This window comes from Abramis brama, assembly GCF_963993115.1.
Source record: "Abramis brama genome assembly, chromosome: 15".
NCBI classification, from domain to species: Eukaryota; Metazoa; Chordata; class Actinopteri; order Cypriniformes; family Leuciscidae; genus Abramis; species Abramis brama.
Genome location: NC_139977.1, coordinates 27,725,065 through 27,745,151, shown reverse-complemented (window position 1 = coordinate 27,745,151; position 20,087 = coordinate 27,725,065). Strand labels below are relative to the sequence as shown.

The 20,087-nt window shown below is 38.8% G+C and overlaps 1 protein-coding gene and 1 pseudogene across 2 annotated transcripts in view; one reads left to right on the top strand and one right to left on the bottom strand.

Annotated features, from left to right (window-relative positions):
• Positions 1–2,634, top strand: part of LOC311097030 (putative inhibitor of apoptosis) — a 35,119-nt pseudogene extending 32,485 nt beyond the window's left edge. Inside the window, exon 2 of the transcript in view lies at positions 1,078–2,634. The product of the transcript in view is annotated as a putative inhibitor of apoptosis (transcript). The remainder of the gene's footprint in view (positions 1–1,077) is intronic.
• Positions 2,635–3,758: 1,124 nt separating this feature from the next.
• On the bottom strand, positions 3,759–5,030 carry LOC311097029 (uracil nucleotide/cysteinyl leukotriene receptor-like; the record flags this gene model as incomplete). Its single annotated transcript, XM_084136495.1, has 3 exons — positions 3,759–3,830; positions 3,964–4,544; positions 4,985–5,030. The coding sequence occupies 3 exons, from the start codon at positions 5,028–5,030 to the stop codon at positions 3,759–3,761; spliced, it is 699 nt and encodes a 232-aa protein (XP_083992621.1).
• Positions 5,031–20,087: the final 15,057 nt, after the last annotated feature.

Here is a 20,087-nt window from a genome sequence, read left to right as displayed (position 1 = left end):
CGGTAATGCGATATTGATATCACGTTTTGAATGTGCTAAAGGTCTATGAACTTTAACATCTTAATAGTTGGTAAAATGAACTTAAAGCCTAGGCAAAATGAAATACATCCTAACTACTTTCTACATGCTTGTTACAGATCTTATGACGTACAATTCACCCATGCATATGTTTAAAAATATATGTATATATATATATATATATATATATATATATATATATATATATATATATATATATATAAATATTTTGGTGTAATTATAGACATCTCTCCGGTGGCATATGCATAACTTCACCATGACGCTACTTCTGATTCAATGTGGTATTATATGTAATCCTATACAGCTGTTTACGGCGTCATGATGACAACCCCTCCACCGGGGCAGGGTGAGCTGTTGTCCTGATAAATATTTCAGGACTTCGCACACAACCCCGGTTTGCCGGTCTATCATTTTCTTCACTACTTCAATGTATACTCAAAATTATAATGTTGAAATAAAAATAAATAAATAAATAAATAAAAAAATTACAAACATTTCTGTTGTGTTAATGTCTGAGCTCATAAAAATAGTATTATAATAGTATAGGCTACATAATAATAATATTTAGAATAATTAAAAATACTACATGATTTAAAAGATTAAATATTTCAGAGATCCTTGTAAAGAGTTGCGGAATGTTTTCTGCATTTTAATTACTGTATCCCCGAGGTGGCAACCATTTCCATTCCATGCCTGGATGCGCTGTGCCACGGGCCACAGAGGCACATCGCGTCTCTGAAAAATGTGTGGTGATTTTTCAAATGATACAACTAATTTGCCCGCTGTGTACAGAACAGAACAGAAGAAAGGACATTTTGTAGTGTTGAACAAAATTCTATTTTGTTCTTAGCATCGGTTTCTGCATCATAGAGGGAGGAAGCACATACCCCCTACGTCGACCTTCTATCTGTTCAGGAGTTCATTAAATTTTTTAATAAGATTGTGTTCTGTCATGGACGACTAGACACTAGTCATGGGATATCCAGCAGAGAGAAGGGCTTGAGTGGACACGCCCTGTGGTCACATGTCTTCATCCAGACTTTACCCCCCCCACCACAAACCTGTCGTCCTCTCACTCTGCCTTTTCCCCCGCTTCGCAACGTAGCCATCCTACAGCCCTGCGACACCCGTAACATCGACCACCACGGCATCCGTTTCAGGCCAAACGGAGGAGCGGGTGGGTTACTTAAACCTGAATATGTCTCACCAGGATATGTCTCACCAGCGACCTCCGGCTTGTCACAGTCCTGACATGCGTCGGGAACAGGAACGCCTTGACACCTTTCAGAATTGTACTCTTGCTACAGTTACTCCAGCCGAGCTTGCCAAAAGTGGTTTCTACTACCATGGCCAGGGCGACAGAGTGGCTTGCTTCAGTTGTGGAGGCCAGCTTAGCAACTGGGAACCGGGAGATCGGGCAGTATCAGAGCACCAGAGGCATTACCCCAACTGCCGCTTCGTTCGAGGTGACCGTGCAGATAATGTACCTTTATCTGGCGGCGACCTTTCCAATGTATCTAACTCGGCAATGCAACAGTGTAAAGAAAGGTTGCTCACATTTGTCTACTGGCCCTCAAGAATAACTGTTCGACCAGACCAATTGGTTAAGGCTGGTTTTTACTATGTTGGTCGTAATGATGACGTGAAGTGCTTTTGTTGTGATGGTGGACTCAGATGTTGGGAGTCTGGTGATGATCCATGGGTAGAACATGCCAAGTGGTTTCCAAGATGTGAATACCTGTTGCAAGAAAAGGGCCAAGAGTTTGTTCATCAGATTCAAGCAAGATTTCTAAGACTATTTGAACAGCTATTGACTAATGGAGACAACAACTCAAGAGAATTTGTTGATCCACCTGTTGTACACCTGGGTCCTGGAGAAGACCGTTCAGAAGATGCAGTGATGATGAACAATCCTGTGGTGAAGTCTGCTTTAGAGATGGGATTTGAGCGTAGCCTAGTGAAGCAAACCGTTCAAAGCAAAATTCTCCCAAGTGGAGAAAATTACAAAACCGTTCAAGAGCTGGTGTCTGATTTACTAAGTGCAGAAGATGAGAAGAGAGAGGAGGAGCGAAAGCTTCTTGCTGAGGAAATGGCATCAGATGGTTTTACTTTTCTTAAGAAACATCATCTTGTCATGTCACACCAGCTAAAAAGTGTGCAGAACTTAATGAACCATCTTCTAGAGGAGAACATCATCTCACAGAAAGAGTATGACATTATCCGTAACTGCGCTACAGTCAAGCAGCAGACAGGGCAGCTCATTGAGTTAGTCCTGTCGAAAGGAAATGCAGCAGCAGAGGTCTTCCGCAACTGGATCAAGAAGAATGATGTCTGCTTGCTGAGAGAACTGATGGCCCAGACCAATGAAGCTGCATCTTTCAGACTTGCCTATGGAGGAACAGTTAAGAAGACTTCAAGAGGAGCGCACATGCAAAGTTTGCATGGATAAGGAAGTGAACATTGTCTTCATCCCCTGTGGTCACCTAGTTGTGTGCAAAGAATGTGCGCCTTCTCTGCGCAAGTGTCCCATATGTAGAGGATTGGTCAAAGGCCCTGTCCGTACTTTCCTATCATAAAGTGAAGGTATTCATCATCCAAGTAACAACAGTTTTGGATGTGCAAATTTACACCAACTCTAATTGTTTTACATATAAATGTTGATTGTTAGATGATTTATCTAACAATTGAAATTGACGATAGGTTAAAAAAAATATATTTTTATATGTTAAATATTCCTTTTCCTCCTTTCACGTAAAAATACCACGTATCAACTGTAATTCATTAGCTTAACCATGTTGTTTAGTGACACACACAAAATAACTGTGTAATAATAACAAAATAAGTGTAATAGTTAGACGAGTTTGAAGTGTAATACCCATCTTTCACGTCAATGTTTCGTAGACATAGCAGAAAGATGTTCTAAAATAAATATGATATGTTTAGTCTTAAACACTCTCATACTAGAACGGCCGTCATTTAATTCTCTTTATGCAATATTTGTTCATGTTTTTCATACATTCCTATATGAACATGTTTGACCACGCTCTGTGACTATATACTTTTTGCAAAAACTGTACAAAAGCAAGATGTAAACAGCGTAATATGTAAAATGTCAATTCAAACACTAAAACTGATCACTATAGTGGCCTTTTCTGTATTTGTTTTAAATGACTCATGATGATGCAATTACTTTTAACCCAGTTGACCTCTAGAATTTAGGTTTTACCAAAGTGTGGAACTTTGTTTAACAACCTCGAGCTTGGATGAATATGCCTCTCTCAGTGCAATAGTCAGATGTGATTCTGTTGTAATAGTTTAAGTGTAAAACAGCATGCACTTAAAAGAAACGTCTTCACCTAAAACACATACAGTCCAACATACAACAGGCTGGGATTTCAGGTCAAATGAAATAATCTGTGACGATCCTTGAATTGGTAAACATTTATATAAACTTTATCGAATAAACACAAAAGTAGAGTTATTCTGAATGTAGAATGAGACAGACAAGGATTATATGTATAATTAAATAATTGTGGTGGAAAATCTCTCTAAATAAACCATTAAATGACACAGGTTCACATTAGCGTGTTTCTGAAAATTAATTTGAAATTATACAGTAATTTACAGTATTGTAAGTAAACAAAAAACAACAACAGTAATGTCCAAATGAAGCTATTCAAAAAAGAAAATGTCCAGTAAATCAACTTAGTAAAAATAAATTAACCAAATGTTTTAGAAAAGGCAGGAGAGTTTTCCACTGCGGTGCAGATAAAGAACAGGTTGACCAAAACCTGCCAGAATAAAACATAACAAACCAAAAGAAAAAAGGTCTGCAATAAATAGTTGTGTCAGAATGAGAGAGAATCCTGCGAAAATAAGTGGAATATATATAGTGGACATGGTAACAGTATTTATTAGAATGACATGAAACGCTCTTCTCTTCATGTGGTTTTCCACCTCTCTCTCTCTCCCTCTCTCTCCTGGTCCTGACTGCTTCAGAGCTCTGAGAACAGCCAAACAGCAGAACAACTGGATGGAGAGGAAGATGAGGAACTGAATCGAGTAGAAGTATATGTAAATATAAAAATGAACTTGGCTTGTTGTAAACATGCAGGCCAGACAGGAGGCAAGAATAATTATCCAGGCCGCAGTGCAGCAGATCACTCTATATCTGAGAGGTTTGTACTTCAGAAAGGTTACAGGATGAACCACTGCCAGGTAACGCTCAACACAGATCAGACACTGAAACAAAGGACGACCAGTGATGAATAGTCCTGATAAAAAACATGCTAATATTGTGGGATGTGAAAACCCAGTAAAAAAAGAAATTACAGCCATCAAAGAGTTCAGACAGGTTCCAATCTCACACATAGAGAGATTTAGGTTGAAGAACTCTGATGCAACTCCACTTCCTGTTCCTTTGATGATGAGCCATATAACATAGGAGTGTGTAGGAAGACCAAACAAGGCATTGATGAAGTACAGACAAATGTCCAGTCTAGATACTATAAATAAATTATTTGAGACATGTGTTGATGCTTCAGATGTGAAGTTCACTGTAGAATTATTCATCGTCTTCTTGTTTATTTCTCAGTCCAAAAGCTCACAAAAATGTTAAAGATCCCCTGTGGTGGAAATCAAGTTTTAAATGTTATTTATATGTCTATGTGGTGTCTTTAATATACTTTAAGACAAACCATGTGCAAATTCATAAGTCAACACCATTGTTTAGTATTATCCCCTTAAAACTGCAGTAAACCACTGCCTGTTTCCTGCCGTCACAAACATGTAACCAATTCCATCAACGTGCGGACTGGCTTTTCCACAGTGAAGAACTTGGCTACAGGAAAAAAGGCTACATATAGCAATGTAACGGGTGAATTATGTATATGATGTACATTACGATGTTATGATGAACTATATGCATTTATAAGGATCCACTCACCGCCGCACTGATGGAATCCAATAGAGGGGTCGAATGTGTTCTGCATGAATGTCTTTCCTGGCACTTCTGTAAAAGTAACTTTAATTTAATATTTAATATCCCATACTTTCAATTAATACTTCAATAAATTTTCAACCGTGATATGGGGGGAAAAGTGGAAAGCAAAGTTAAGTACATTTTCCTTACATTAAGAAGTTTCATAAAAAAATCAGTTTTTAAAAATAAACGGAGCAATTCCAATAGGGTCCTCACACCATCGGTGCTCAGGCCCTAACAATTCTATATTTTTATGAATGTTTTCAATCATGGAGTCTTATTTGTTATGAATGGTAATATAGAAACAAAATCCATTAATTTATAAATGTAAGTTCTTTCAAATACACCTTTCAAGACTGCAGTCTCTGTCTTAGGCACACATACAGTAAAGTCACACAGAATGCTCAAAATAAGTTGAATTAAGTTTATGTATTGCTGAATTTTAGCAAAGAGTCAGTCTCAGAAAAAGTTGTCAATATATTGGTTATTTTACCATTTTAAAATGATCTTCTATAAATAGCAATCACAATCTATTAATAACAATCTCTAACCTAAGTTCATACAGAAAATGTAAAGTTGAGTTTGTCACCTGAAGAGTGAATGTTCAGTCTCTCTGGATGCGTTTAAATCTCTGTGCTGTGTTTTATAGACTGACTTCACAGCTGTCACAAGAATATATGTGCACAACTTCATCTGCTACACGTCACAATCAACATCAGATATGCAAATATATTATGCAAACAAATGTAAGGCTAAAAAAGGGACATATATCAACTGATAGCCAGTGACTGACTTTTATTGCATAACTAATCTACAGAAATCTACATTTATAACCATATCTGGAAAACACTCTCTATGTAGGCTACAATGTACATCTGTAAGACAGTTTGTGGCTGTATATTTCTCTAAATAAACAGTGAATGACAGAAAGTCACACTAACGTGTTCTGAGCCATTTTACACTACGAAGACAGTACAGGAGCCATTTTTCATTGAATCTACAATAATTTTCTGGTGTCATAAACAGTAATATAAAAAAGACAGAAAACCTTCTATACAGAAATAAATGCTGTTAAAGAAAAAAAAAGTGTAGTAGTTTAACTTCCAAAAATTAAACAATTTAATGTTTTATTTAAAAAGGAGAGTTTTCCAACCTGGTTCAGAAAAAGAAAAGGCTGAACAAAACCAGCCAATAGATAACAAAAAAAAATCCAAATGTAAAAGCTTCCTGAAAATAAAGATAAGTCAGAATGTAACACAATCCTGAGATAGCAAATGGCATGTAGATAATAATCATGGTCACAATAGTTATTAGAATGACATTAAATGCTCTTCTCTTCATGTGGTTTTCCTCCCCTCTCTCTCTCTCTCTCTCTCCTGGTCCTGACTGCTTCAGAGCTCTGAGAACAGCCAAACAGCAGAACAACTGAATGGAGAGGAAGAGGAGGAACTGAATCGAGTAGAAGCATACATAAATATAAAAATTATTTGAGACTAAAGTAAACATGCAGCACAAACAGGAGCCAAGAGTGATAATCCAGACCGCAGTGCAGCAGATCACTCTATATCTGAGAGGTTTGTACTTCAGAAAGGTTACATGATGAACCACTGCCAGGTAACGCTCAACACACATCAGACACTGAAACAGAGGACGACCAGTGATGAATAGTCCAAAATTAAAATATTTCAATGTCTTGAGACTTGAAAACCAACGACAAAGTACACTGATCAAAATGTTCAGACAGCTGGGAATCTCACAAACAGAGAGATTGAGGATGAAGAACTCTGATGCAACTCCACTTCCTGTTCCTGTGATGATAGGCCATATTACATAGGAGTGTGTAGGAAGACCAACCAAAAAATTGAAGCAGTGCAGACAAAGATCCAGAATATTTATTAGCCCAATGAACTGTGTTGTGGAGAATGTAGATGCTTCAGGTGTGGTGAAGTTCGATGTATAGTTATTCATCTCTTCCTTATTTCTCTCAACTTGTAATCTCACAGAAAATATATGTTCTATGGAAAACAATAAATGTTAACATATAAATGAATGCAGAGTTTACGGCAAAAAAAAAGAAAAGAAAAAAAAAGAAGAAAAAAAAGGTCTACACAAAAAAGCTACGATTTGCAAAGCATCTGATTTGATCAAAAGCCTATTTAGCTGCTGTCCCACTTTAACAGAACAGAATAGCAAAAATAGGTTACACAACTTTCAAGCACAACTTTTAAGATATAAAAAGCTCAAAATGAGACTCATCTGTCATTTGTCTTAAGCTCACACAGTCTCAGGTTCACACAGAATACTCAAAATGAGATGAATGAAGTTTGAAACGGGGCCCATTATATTTGTTGGTTTAGCATAATTAAACTAACAAACTTCACATTGCCTGATTTAAACTACACTAAATGCAATCAACAATGTCAAATTTGAAATGCATTGTATTATATATTTCTTAAATCCAATTTACCAAAATGCAATAAAAAAATAAATAAAAAAACACTTTGAATTTCAAATATTCAATGAATAACTGTAGAGTATTTTCCCTATGTTTAAATAGACAATTTCATTTGTTTTTAAGAGGAGTTTAGTACCTGAAGAGTGAATGTTCAGTCTCTCTGGATGTGTATAAATCTCTGTGCTGTTTTGAATAGGCACAAGAATATATGTGTATGACTTTATCTGTTTCACGTCACATAAAACACGGCACATTCAAATATATAAGTAAACAAATGTAAGGTTAAAAAAGACAGTCATTTATCAAACTTAGCATTTGACTGGACTGACACTGACTGACTTGAATTTAAGAATTTTCATCATTTCCATAAAAAATTTAACTGATTCATATTTTACTAAGTGTGGCGGAGCGGTATAAGATTTTAATAAACAGATTCAGCATTTTGTGATAATTGTTGACTACGCTACCCTAAACCAACCAGGGAATATCAAAATAGCCCAGCAATTAACACTAGGTCACACAGGTTCGTATGCGCCAGGAAGGTCAGAGACACATGAGTACAAGCAATTATTATAAACAGTCTTTATTGACGTACAAAAATAGTTAAAACAGTATATTCTTTAAAAGGGTGCTTAAGCGCTAAATGTACAATTAATGGCAATTTGCAAGAAAGGTGATAACATAGGGCAGTATGAAATGGCAAACACCAACACAGTCCTCTACACACAAGGATAGGAGGAATCTCGAGAAGAATCTTTAAACTTAACTCACACCAAAATTAGACAGAAAGAATTTAACCAAACTTAGATAACAAAAAGAACAAGTTGAACAAGATACACAACTGTTGAACTAAAGAAAAAATAAATAAATGGCAAGATAGAGCTGGTGCAGCACACACACCCACACAACTGGTTCTCGTACAACTAGCAGTCAGTCCCAGTTTATAGCATTTTCTATCACCCTAAAAGGAACCAGACGATACAAATCCTGTTAATTTGTTGCTGGCTCACGGCGCTGTCACAGCAGCTCAACCTCTAATCCTGTGTATAGAATATGTATAGTAAGAATATGAGGGGATATGACAGATCTAGCCAAAATACATATAACAAGTCAATATGTGGTCAGTTTCCGGCTAGATCTCCACACACATACATTTGGATCCAGAAAGGCCCTTCAATGCTTTAGAATAGGGTAGAAGACCCTTCCTCCCTTCGAACACAGAGGTCCACATAATGAACAACAGATGTTGCCAGTACATTCATATAGAACAAAGAAATCCTATACTGCATGCTTGTACACTGTATACTGTTGGACTAGTTAAACTAGAACTTCTAACAATGGGCTAAAATAGAATCAGTCTCATCACAGTGAAGAAGAAAATATCATCTGAAGAGGGAATGCTAAGTTTTTCCATGCAGATATTCTTAATAAATCTGAAATTGGCGTACAGGTGTGATGCAGTGAACACCTGACATGCAATTTTTTTTTAAGTGTCAAATTTAAATAAGTTGAGATTTCAAGTCCAATTAAATAATCGTCATAATGGAAAATATTAATAATGGGTGTTGATGTGATTTCTTGCAGTGGTTCTCAACCAGGGGGCTGGGGCCCACTAGGCGCCTCAAAAATCTAAAAACTTTAAGACTTGATTTTCCTGCTAAGACAAAAGCTGAGATAAAACTCACTCTACAATAAAGCAATGAAACGCACCCTGGAGAGAAGACCTTAAAGAAAGAGAACAGGACATTGTCTTGTCCAAACTTTTCTCCTTCCTTATCTGTGCACCCACCTCTCCCTCCTCCCTTCCTTTCCCCCTGATTCAAGTCACTAAAAGTTCACTAAGAGGATCTACATACTACATATTATGTATCTTTTGAATCTATTGTTGCTTCCCTTTTATGTTTGGTATCCTTTTAAATGTCTCAGTGCGATTGGTAAAATGGTCTTAATTTCACTGCAATCATTGGTATTATGAGAAAGATTGAAAACGTCTCGGGTTACGACTGTAACCCTTGTTCCCTGAGAATGGAACGAGACACTGCGTCGACTACGACACTTTGGGGAATGCCCTTGGCGTACCGCATCTGAAGTATGAATGAAACTAATCCAATCCTGATTGGTGCTGCGTCATGACGTAACATGTGAAGGCATACATGGAAGCTACTAAGGGATGCCGGCACACAACAGAGTTAGCTTCTGTGATGAAGCAAGTCGCTCCCAGGCAGGGGAAGGCGTGGCGGAGGGACGCAGTGTCTTGTTCCCTTCTCAGGGAACAAGGGTTACAGGCGTAACCCGATATGTTCTCTTTCGACTACGACACTTTGGGGAATGAGTACCCACTATGCCACAACGAGCCCTGCCTGTCCCAGTGTGAAGCTGAGCACAGGCACACTTAGGAAGAGAGCAAGAGTGCCTGGCGTAGAAGGAATGTCCAGGCTATAAAATTGGATAAAAGCATAGGCGTATTTTGCAGGTGGGACGGGTGGGACATGTCCCCACCACTTTTTGCTAAGGTCGATATTGTCCCCACCACTTTTGAAACATCTCGCGGCACGAATGTACCAATACAAATAAACAAAACATCTCCAGTTAACTACCAGAGCATTAATTTCATTCGTTTGTCAAATAAGAGGCGATCTAGCGCTGAAATGTGTTGTTTTTGAAATCAAGTGATCAAAGTGCTCGTTGCCGCTGCGATCAGTGGCGCGGATGCTGTGTTTGTTTGTGGCTCGTCTTCACTCGGACGCGCGCTTCAATCCGTTGTGGAGAGACTCTCTATTCGTTACGGTTAAATTACAAAACAAAATGCACACAAACGTGTCCATGCCTGATATACAACCACTGAAAAACATAATCGAAAAAAAAAAATATATATATATATATATATATGAGTGCGGTTAGAACCGACAACCTCTGACACGCTGGGCGAAAATTCTGCCCCTGGACCATTTAATTACACGCTTAAAATAGTCAGATCAACATATAATAGGCCTCATTAAACGACTAATTAAACCCAATCACTGTACTATTTAAATCGATTGCTGGACATCGTAATGTAATGTTATTGTACATACATCTGTTTTATGATTTAGCATTGAGTTACGGGAAGTGGGATGCGGGAAGTCCCTTATTGGGCGACCCGAAGCACACCAGCAACTGGTCTGACTTCCGTCATGGAGAAGACCTCTGGACATAAATCTTGAGAGCTCTGACAGGGCAGAGCAAATGAAGTCTTTATTCATCCGCCGTCACGTGAGGTGGAGGATGAAAAGCCTGCAGAACCGTAGGCCGTGCCACATCAGATGGCACTTTAGGCACATAGCCCGACCTGGGATGCAAGATAGCCTTAATGTTGCCTGGAGCAAACTCCAGGCACCCATGAGATGTAGAGAGCACCTGAAGATCTCCTACTCTCCTCAGAGAAGTAATGGCTAATAACAAAGCTACCTTGGGGGAAGGTTCTTGGCCTCAGCCGACTCCAGAGGTTCGACCAGCCCTTCGAGAACCACTGCCAGGTCCCATGTGGGAACTCTGGTACGAGCCGCAGGTCTCATCCTCCGAGCTCCACGGAGAAAACGTACGACCAGCTGATGTCTCCGCAGGGGCCCATCACCCAAAGGAGCGTGGATAGCCACAATGGCAGTTAACTGGGACCACCTCACGCTCTCTACACCAAGTGGAAACACATTCAACTTTAGGCCGTACAATCTCCTCGTGGAAGGAGCTCTGGAACTGAGTATGGTCTCAACCACTCCAGCTGACAGGCTAGCTTCTAGGTACTGAGGCCCCACAGAGGCCAGGCCCAAAGTTTCCACAGGTCTGGTCAAGGGTGAAAATTAAGCCCCCGGCCTGTGGAAGCAGGTCCCTCCTCAGAGGGATCTGCCAAGGCTGGCCTGCCAGGAGTGCCATGATGTCTGAAACCCATACCCGGGCCGGCCAGTAAGGGGCAACTAGAAGTAGGTGACCCTCTCCAGAACTCCCGGGAGCAGAGCAATCGGGGGAAATGTGTTCAGGTGTAGCCTCAGCCATGTCTGTACCATGGCATCCAAACCCAATGGGGCTGGATCTACTTCCTCTGGGCCGAACCTCTCGCATATCAACTTCACCATCTTGGTGTGAAGTCACCATTCCCTGTGCCTCAGCCCCTGCCTCGACAGGATGTCTGCTCTCTGGTTCTGGTCCCCTGGGATGTGCATTGCTCTGAGAGATAACAGTTTCCTCTGGGATCACAGGAGGATCTGATGCGCCAATCTGGATAGAGGGCGCAATCTCAGAACCCCCTGATGAATCAAATAGGAGATCACCGACACATTGTCTGCATGGTGACCCTTGAGGTCTGAAAGGAAGCTCCTCAGAGCCCTGCTATCCATGACAGCACCCCAGCCCGTGAGGGAGGCATCTGTCGAAGCGGCTTTCCGGCGACATGAAGCTCCCAGCACGGGCCTTGGGACAGAAACCAAGCTTTTCTCCACATAGATAGAGAACGAAGGCATCTGCACGTAACCCTGATCATGCGGAATGGGTTCCCCCTCAGGGAAAACCCCTTGGTTTTCAACCACCACTGCAGGGCCCTCATGTGCAGCAGGCCGAATGGAATGACGTTGGACGCTGCTGCCATGAGCCCTAACACTCTCTGAAAATGTTTTACAGTGATGGCTTGGCCTAGCTTTATACTGGTCACCGTGGCCAGGATGGACTCGATCCGTGCAGGAGACATTTTGAGATAAAGTGTGTCTTCTACCAAGGAGTGTTATCAAGATGGGAAGCAAAAGGCAAAAACAAAACACCAATATCTAGAAAACAATGTAAAATGTTACTAGGGTGGTGCTTTTATTATTATAGACAGGCTGCCAGTTTATGAATAAAGTGTGGGCTTTATAAATCATTTTGCATGGGTCAGAGCAAACATTATGTTTTCTGCCTTTTATGCAACATTGCATATTTATGCAGAATTTAGATTGGTCACAAAGCCATCTTAGCAGTATGTACATTATACATACAGTTAACTACGTTGCACTCCCTTTAAATCATTTACAGGCATTTTTAGGTACTGTATTTTACCAAATATAAAAAGGCAACCTCACTGTTTCCCAACTCTGTTCCTGGAGGTACACCAAACACAACACATTTTCCAACTCTTCATAATCACATCTCAATCAATTCATCACCTCTTCAGTGGAGACTCCAAGACATAAAGCAGTCAGAGGAGGGAGACTTCATCAAAAATGTGCAATGCTGTTGTGCCTTCAGGGTTAGGAAACACTACATGTCTAAATGAGGTTCGGAAAGAGTTTTGTGACAAGACTAAGAAAATGTTCTTCTGTGTCCAGTGCTGTGTCCAGAAAATGTCCAGTGTTGTACATTGCCCTGCATATTTATTCCAGACTATATGCTTGTTGGGCTGGTGCACAGCGATTCCCAACCCTGAGTCATGAAGTCACCCTAGCACCACACATTTTACATGTCTCTTTTGTATAAAGTCCCTATTGATGAACTGATCTGAATCAGATGGTTTTGATTGAGGAGACATGCAGAATAAACAGAACAGACAGAGAAACCCATAAAACATTACGTTTAACAGGTATATTAAAATCAATCAATGACCAGTTAAAAAATAAATTAATAGGCTACCCTTCTTTTTTTAACCTTTCTTCTGTTTTTGATTTACCTAGGCAGCCATTTACCTTTAAACACACAAATTAAAAGATCAATGACTAACTTTGTATGCATATATAAATTAGATATACATGTATATTACTAATAGTGTCTGTTGTACAACCCACAAAAACATGAAAACAGTGTTATGATCATATCCCAAATTAAAAAGGTACAATAGTAAAGATAATAGAATTTAGTCTAAGTGTTAATATCCAGAAGTTTATCTAGACGTTTATCCACACGTACGTTATCCAGACGTTTATCCACACGTACGTTATCCTCAGGGACGTGCACAGACATTTTGAGGGGCAGGGGCTCAAGTGAAATAAAGGGCACTTCTCATAATTACGTTTTTTTATTTTTTTTTTTTTAAACAAAAAAGTATATATATTAACGCAACTCTGACTTCCTTTTTAAAAAATTTATTAAAAAAGTTAATTAATTTTATCTTCCTCAAACTCACGCAATTGTTTCATTTTCAGAAGATGTCTACAAAATAATCCGTTCACACAGAAACCATGGTCTCCTTAGTATTCACTAGGTTTATAGAGCAGCAAAGGAAACCATTCCACAATGACCATTTGAACCATTTGAACCATTTTGAAAACATTTTCTATGCTACTAGTTTCAAGTATATATGAATAGTTCAGATGCAAAAGCCTCTAAGTGCCATCTGAAATTTTCTTCTAAAATGAGTATTTTTTTTCAAGTTCAGTAATTTAACTTAAATGACAATTAATAGGTAATTTTCATTGCCAGTAATGTGAAATAAGTGAACATAAACATACAAGCTTGATAAAAATGATCATTATAAGGAAATTTCAGATGGCACTTATTTATAACCTAAATAACTGCATCAAGCAGAGGGGCGTGTTTTACTAATAATTTGTTTATTTTTGCACAAGGCACTACATCGTTTTAATTATTTTGGAATACATAACACTTTAAAATTAAACTTCCCAAAATAATTGAGTAAAAATTCAATAAAAGCCCATGTCAAGTATGTATTTGTGGTTGTATGGAATACTATTTTATAAAGGTTTAGAGGAAATAAAAAAAAGTTAAATTACTCATAAATAAAAAGTTAATTTATAAATATTGTTATTTTGAATGTTTAATGTTTACTTATTTCTACTCAGTTTTATTTATTAATGTACCAGATGCAGTTACTCAGATTTACTACATTTTTTAGAGTGTATCCTCCATCTGTTTGCATCTGTAGATTTCTTCTAAATTCACCAATTTAGATTTCTAAATTTCAGGGGGAAAGACTCTTGATGTAAGTCATTAACTGGGGACGTTCTGTATGCAAATTAGGCGTCAACTAGTTCAAATGCGCACATTTGCATCTAATTAACAGGGCAATGCAGGTAAATAGGATAAACAAAATAACTAAAGCATATCAACTGGTGGTGGCATATCAGCCATGTAATAATTACATGGCATATCAGCCATGTAATAAAATGCTTATTTTATTAGCTTATTTTATTACATGGCTTGTTTGAATTCCAATGTAGAATGCGGTCTGTTATTTCTTGTTATACCATGGACTGGGTGAATACTCGATTCTGATTGGCTGCAGGGTGTCCGTTAAAAAGTGATAATGTACACCTTGGAACTGATGACAGTTTTAAATGATGCGCTGGCTCAAACTCACTGATCAACTGCTGCGGTCGGCTCGCTGTGGCCACGTTGCTTGGCAACGCCTGTATACTATTAAATAGTGTGCGCTCGACTTAATAAATAAAAACCCTAACGATTTTTACTCTAAAACACATTAAAGTATTATTAATTGATTAAATATGTCTTTCTTTCGTAAGTGACCATGGTATAAGCGGGTTAATGCCCTTCGAGGTGTCCATTATCAGGTTTTAATGGACTTCGGTCACCTCCGCTGCGCGTCGGACGGTTCACGCCTCGCCGTCGTCCATTAAAACCTGATAATGGACACCTCGTCGGGCATTAACCCTTACATAACAGACCGCTGTGCGGAGTATAACAGACCGTTGCCATGAAAAACAGAGCGTTGCTATGGACTCACAGGATTCTAACTGTAGAGACGGAGCGTACTATTTTCTTTAGCGGAAGCAATACAATCGGGTTTAACAATCGGGGGAGAGGGAGAGGGAGCGCTTCAGAACTCCTGACCTGATATTTAGATATACTATTCTTCAAAAAATATATTTGTTTGACAGGGAAGCTGTGCGCAAACAGAAATATATATTATAAAAAAAAAAATAAAAAAAAAAAAAAAAAAAGCACCCCAGAAAAAAAGGGCACTTTCTCTCCAGGAATAAAAAGGGCAGGTGCTCAAGCCCCCTTTGATGTCTATGTGTGCACGTGCCTGGTTATCCTAACGTCTAACGTCTCATATCTTACATCTGACGCCTGAATACTATGGGATTTTGGCCAGACGGCTGGCGAGCGTATACACGTTAGTTCACCTCTCAGTTTGCTTAGCGATCGCCAAAAAGTGCACAAATCACACCTCATACCCTCTGACCATTTCAGATCTGGCTAGTTCGTGATGATGAGCGCACATTCGCGATGTGAGGTCTCAAAGGGATACCGGGTCCTTTAAGGAATAATTGAAAGTATGGGATACTCAGAATAATCAAAGATATAAATTAAATCATAATCAATATTTCTGATTATTTTCTAATATCATTTGAAATTGGAGTCAGATTAAGCGTAGAGCTAAAGTAATATTGAAACTAAATTCTAATAAATAAAGTGAACTTCACTGGAGCGTTGAAAAGACATACACGCATTATACCTTCGCCCACACCAATGGATTCCGTCATTGGGCCAATGGGTGGCCCCTACAAAAAAACTAAACAACTTAATGTTTTATTGAAAACGAAAACACAATAGTTTTCCAGCCCGGTTCAGAGAAAGAACAGACTGAACAAAACCAGCCAAAATAAAACAATATTTTCCAACAGTAAAAAGTTCCTCAATATAATCTTTTGTCAGAATTAAAACCAAGCCTGAGACAATAAATGGCACATAGATAAAAGCCATGCTCACAGTAGTAATAATAATTATTTGAAATGCTCTTCTCTTCATGTGGTTTTCTTCTTTCTCTCTCCCTCTCTCTCCTGGTCCTGACTGCTTCAGAGCTCTGAGAACAGCCACAAGACAAAACAACTGGATGGAGAGGAAGAGGAGGAAAAGCAGAGTGTAGAACCATTATAAATATAAAACAAGTCTTTTGTAATCATGCAGACCAAACAGGATCTAAGAGTGATTATCCAGGCCACAGTGCAGCAGATCACTCTATATCTGAGAGGTTTGAACTTAAGAAAGGTTACAGGATGAACCACTGGAAAAAATTGGACAAGATAAGGTTGGAGTTCCATAATCATAGGGATAGTTCACCCAAAAAAAGAAAAAGTTATAATCATTTACTTTCCTTTATGTCATTCCAAACCTGTATGAATTTCTTCCTTGTGTGGAACAATATATATATATATATATATATATATATATATATATATATATATATATATATATATATATATATATATATATATATATATTTTTTTTTTTTTAAGTGTTTTTCAGCCCTTAACATTTTGCAATAAACCAAACAACCAAACTCTCCAAAGCTATCATTTTATTAAATATTTAACAACTTGACTTGTTTTAATTTATTTACCAACTAATTACACAATTTGTGTATATATGGCCAAAAAATGGGTGTTCAAGCTCTTACACAATGTTTTGTTTATGAATTGTGTTTTGAGGAGAATGTGCGGCTGTCAGTCACCGCGCCGGTGTCGATACTGGCATTCGCAATCACATCGACTGGCATCGATTCTACTTTTTGGAAGTATGACCAACATAAGAATTTTCACCGGAAAATGTCGTCTGAACAAGTAACATTCACTTTTGTTCTGACCAACTAACGTTAAGTGGGGAAAAGCATTGCAGTAAATCGCCCTGATTACATCTAACAATTGCTTATCTTATCACGTCAAACCATGCAAATTATACTTTGTTCTCAAATTGTTAATGTTAACAACATCAGCATTGCGTGACTACATTTAATCCCCTTCAGATATTTATCCTTGTTTTCGCATGGGCCTGGTTGCAGTCTCTTTTTTTTCTATAGTCCAAAGTCTTTTGCATTTTACAACTGGTGAATCTCCAGTTGTCACTGGTGATTGTCGTTTGAACCTTATTAATAAGTTTATAAGAACCCAAATTAATAAGTTTAATTATATCAAGTGCTGTGTGAAAAGGCTATAAATCTCCACCTCCAACATCCTCACACGCAATATAGCCTACTAGCCGAGACACCTTCTTTATGTGTACAGATGTGACGTAATGACGCAAAGACATGCTCGAATTTCCCGTGGAAATCCACCAGTACCACTGGAATTAAAAACATGATTACAAGCTTACTGTTTTGAATCGCGCTACGGCAATCAGAGCGTTTTGAACACTGGCTGATTATGTACTTGCTCAACAATTTATTTTGGAAAATATTTAACCCAAAAAAGTTACGGGCTGGAGCTTTAAATAAAATATCCTAAATTGTGGAGGAAAAACTTAAGTTGGACAAGCCTGTCAGTGACACCCCTCTCTCTCTCTCTCTCTCTCTCTCTCTCTCTCTCTCTCTCTCTGTGTCAATTGCAATGTGCAATGTGTATAATTTTTTTATACATTTTTTTGCATCATTTGATTAGATGACAAATCACAATTATTTCCATTCAAATTTACTTAGGCTATTACGGCTATGTATTTCATCACAATCATTACAAAGAAACGACAAGTAACACTTAATTAAATTTGACATTTTGAAGTAGAAAGACTAAAATAGTATTTACTTGTAAAACATAATCATGTAGTCTCTTTATTTACAACTTCAAATTGTTTTATTTATTTATTTTTACATAGTGAGTGACATTGCCTCTTTAGGATCATATACAGGAAAAAAATGTGAAATAAGATACTATAAAATAATATTTCATATAAATATTTCAAAGATTTTTTGCATTTATTTGGTGAGTATATTGTAAAATGTATAAAATGTATTTAATTAATTAATGGGGGGGGGGGGGGGGGTAACGATTTTCCAGCTTAAGTAAAACAAATAAAAATAAAAATAAACAACAAGGTTTAATAATGGTAATTTGAGGAAATTAAACAATTGAATGTTTTATGAAAAACAGGGGCAATAAAGTTTTGCAGTTCGGTGCAGATAGAGAACAGGCTGCACAAAACTAACAAGAACAAAACAAAAAAATACAGCAGACAAATGTTCATCAGAATATTGTTTTGTCAGAATAAAAGAGAATCCTGCAATAATAAATGGCACATACATAATAGCCATGCTAACAGAAATTATTAGAATGAGATGAAATGCTCTTCTCTTCATGTGGTTTTCCTCCTCTCTCTCTCCTCTCTCCTGGTCCTGACTGCTTCAGAGCTCCGAGAACAGCCACACCGCAGAACAACTGAATGGAGAGGAAGATGAGGAACTGAATCGAGTAGAAGCATACATAAATATAAAAATTAAATGAGAATAAACGAAACATGAAACACAAACAGGATCCAAGAGTGATTATCCAGACAGCAGTGCAGCAGATCACTCTATATCTGAGAGGTTTGTACTTCAGAAAGGTTACAGGATGAACCACTGCCAGGTAACGCTCAACACAGATCAGACACTGAAACAAAGGACGACCAGTGATAACAAGTCCTAATAAAAGCCATGTTAATGCTTCAAATCTTGAAAACCATGGAAGAGTACAGATTAGTAAAGAGAGCAAGGAATTGAGGCTGTAAACAATCTCACAAACAGACAAATTGAGTCTGAAGAACTCTGATGCAACTCCACTTCCTGCTCCTGTGACGATGAGCCATAAAACATAGGAGTGTGTAGGAAAACCAAACAGGAAATTGATGCTGTACACACATAAGTCCAGAATGGTCACTGCTTCAAAGGATTTAGTTGTTAAGTTTGTAGATTATGGGGGGGCACAGAAATCATCTCGTTATGTATGGTAACCCTCGTTCTCTGAAGGAGGAACCGACTGAAATGGGATCTTCGCAGAGAGACCAATCTACTTTGAGAGAAACTAAATAAGCCAAGGCACATTGGCATGCGATAATTGTGCCAGCTGCTTCTATCACGCAGCGTGGGTATATAATAAGCAGCAGGTGCAACGCATCTTTGGTTTTCACTGAGGAGCCGAGCCAGAGACCCGGCCGTGCAGCGATGGTAAAACAACATGGTGACGAGACAAACGTCTCTGTTCCCTCCTTCAGGGAACGAGGGTTACCATATGTAACCAAGACGTTCCCTTTCTGTCGGTCACTCCTACGGTTCATTGGAGGGAACCGACTGAAATGGGATCCCTACCAACACGCCATGTCGTTGGTCCTTCCAGTGCCCTGCATAAGCCTCATTTCTCTCCATCTGTTAGAGACAGAAGCTTATGTGGGGAGTTCCAGCCACTGATGTTCCGCAAGACCCACTCAGTGAGAACATTGGATAACACTGGGAAAACGTGCCCTATCCAGTGGAAGGGGACGCTGCAAAAGCTACGACCTACCTGGAGGGAGGTAACATGTGGAGAATACACATGTGGACAAGCCAAGCGGGGTAGTACAACATGGAAGTCTCTGGGGTGGTTCCAGCCTAATCCTAGGGGGGAAGCACACCGGCAGAGACGGCAGAGCGGGCTCTACCAAGAGAAAGACACTGGCTAGCCGACAGGGTGGCAGTACCATGGAAGAATACACATACGGGATCGCCGCAGGAACCGCTACTTATGGACACCCAGCCTAGCACAGGTTCTTCAATGCATACAAGTGTTAGGCCTGGCATCAGACGCTCCTCAACGTCTGACTGCCTTAGGGGTGACGGAGGAACTTAACAGGGTGAGCCGTTTCCAGAGAACACACTGGAGCAATAGACGCACATATCTGGCCGATCAGACG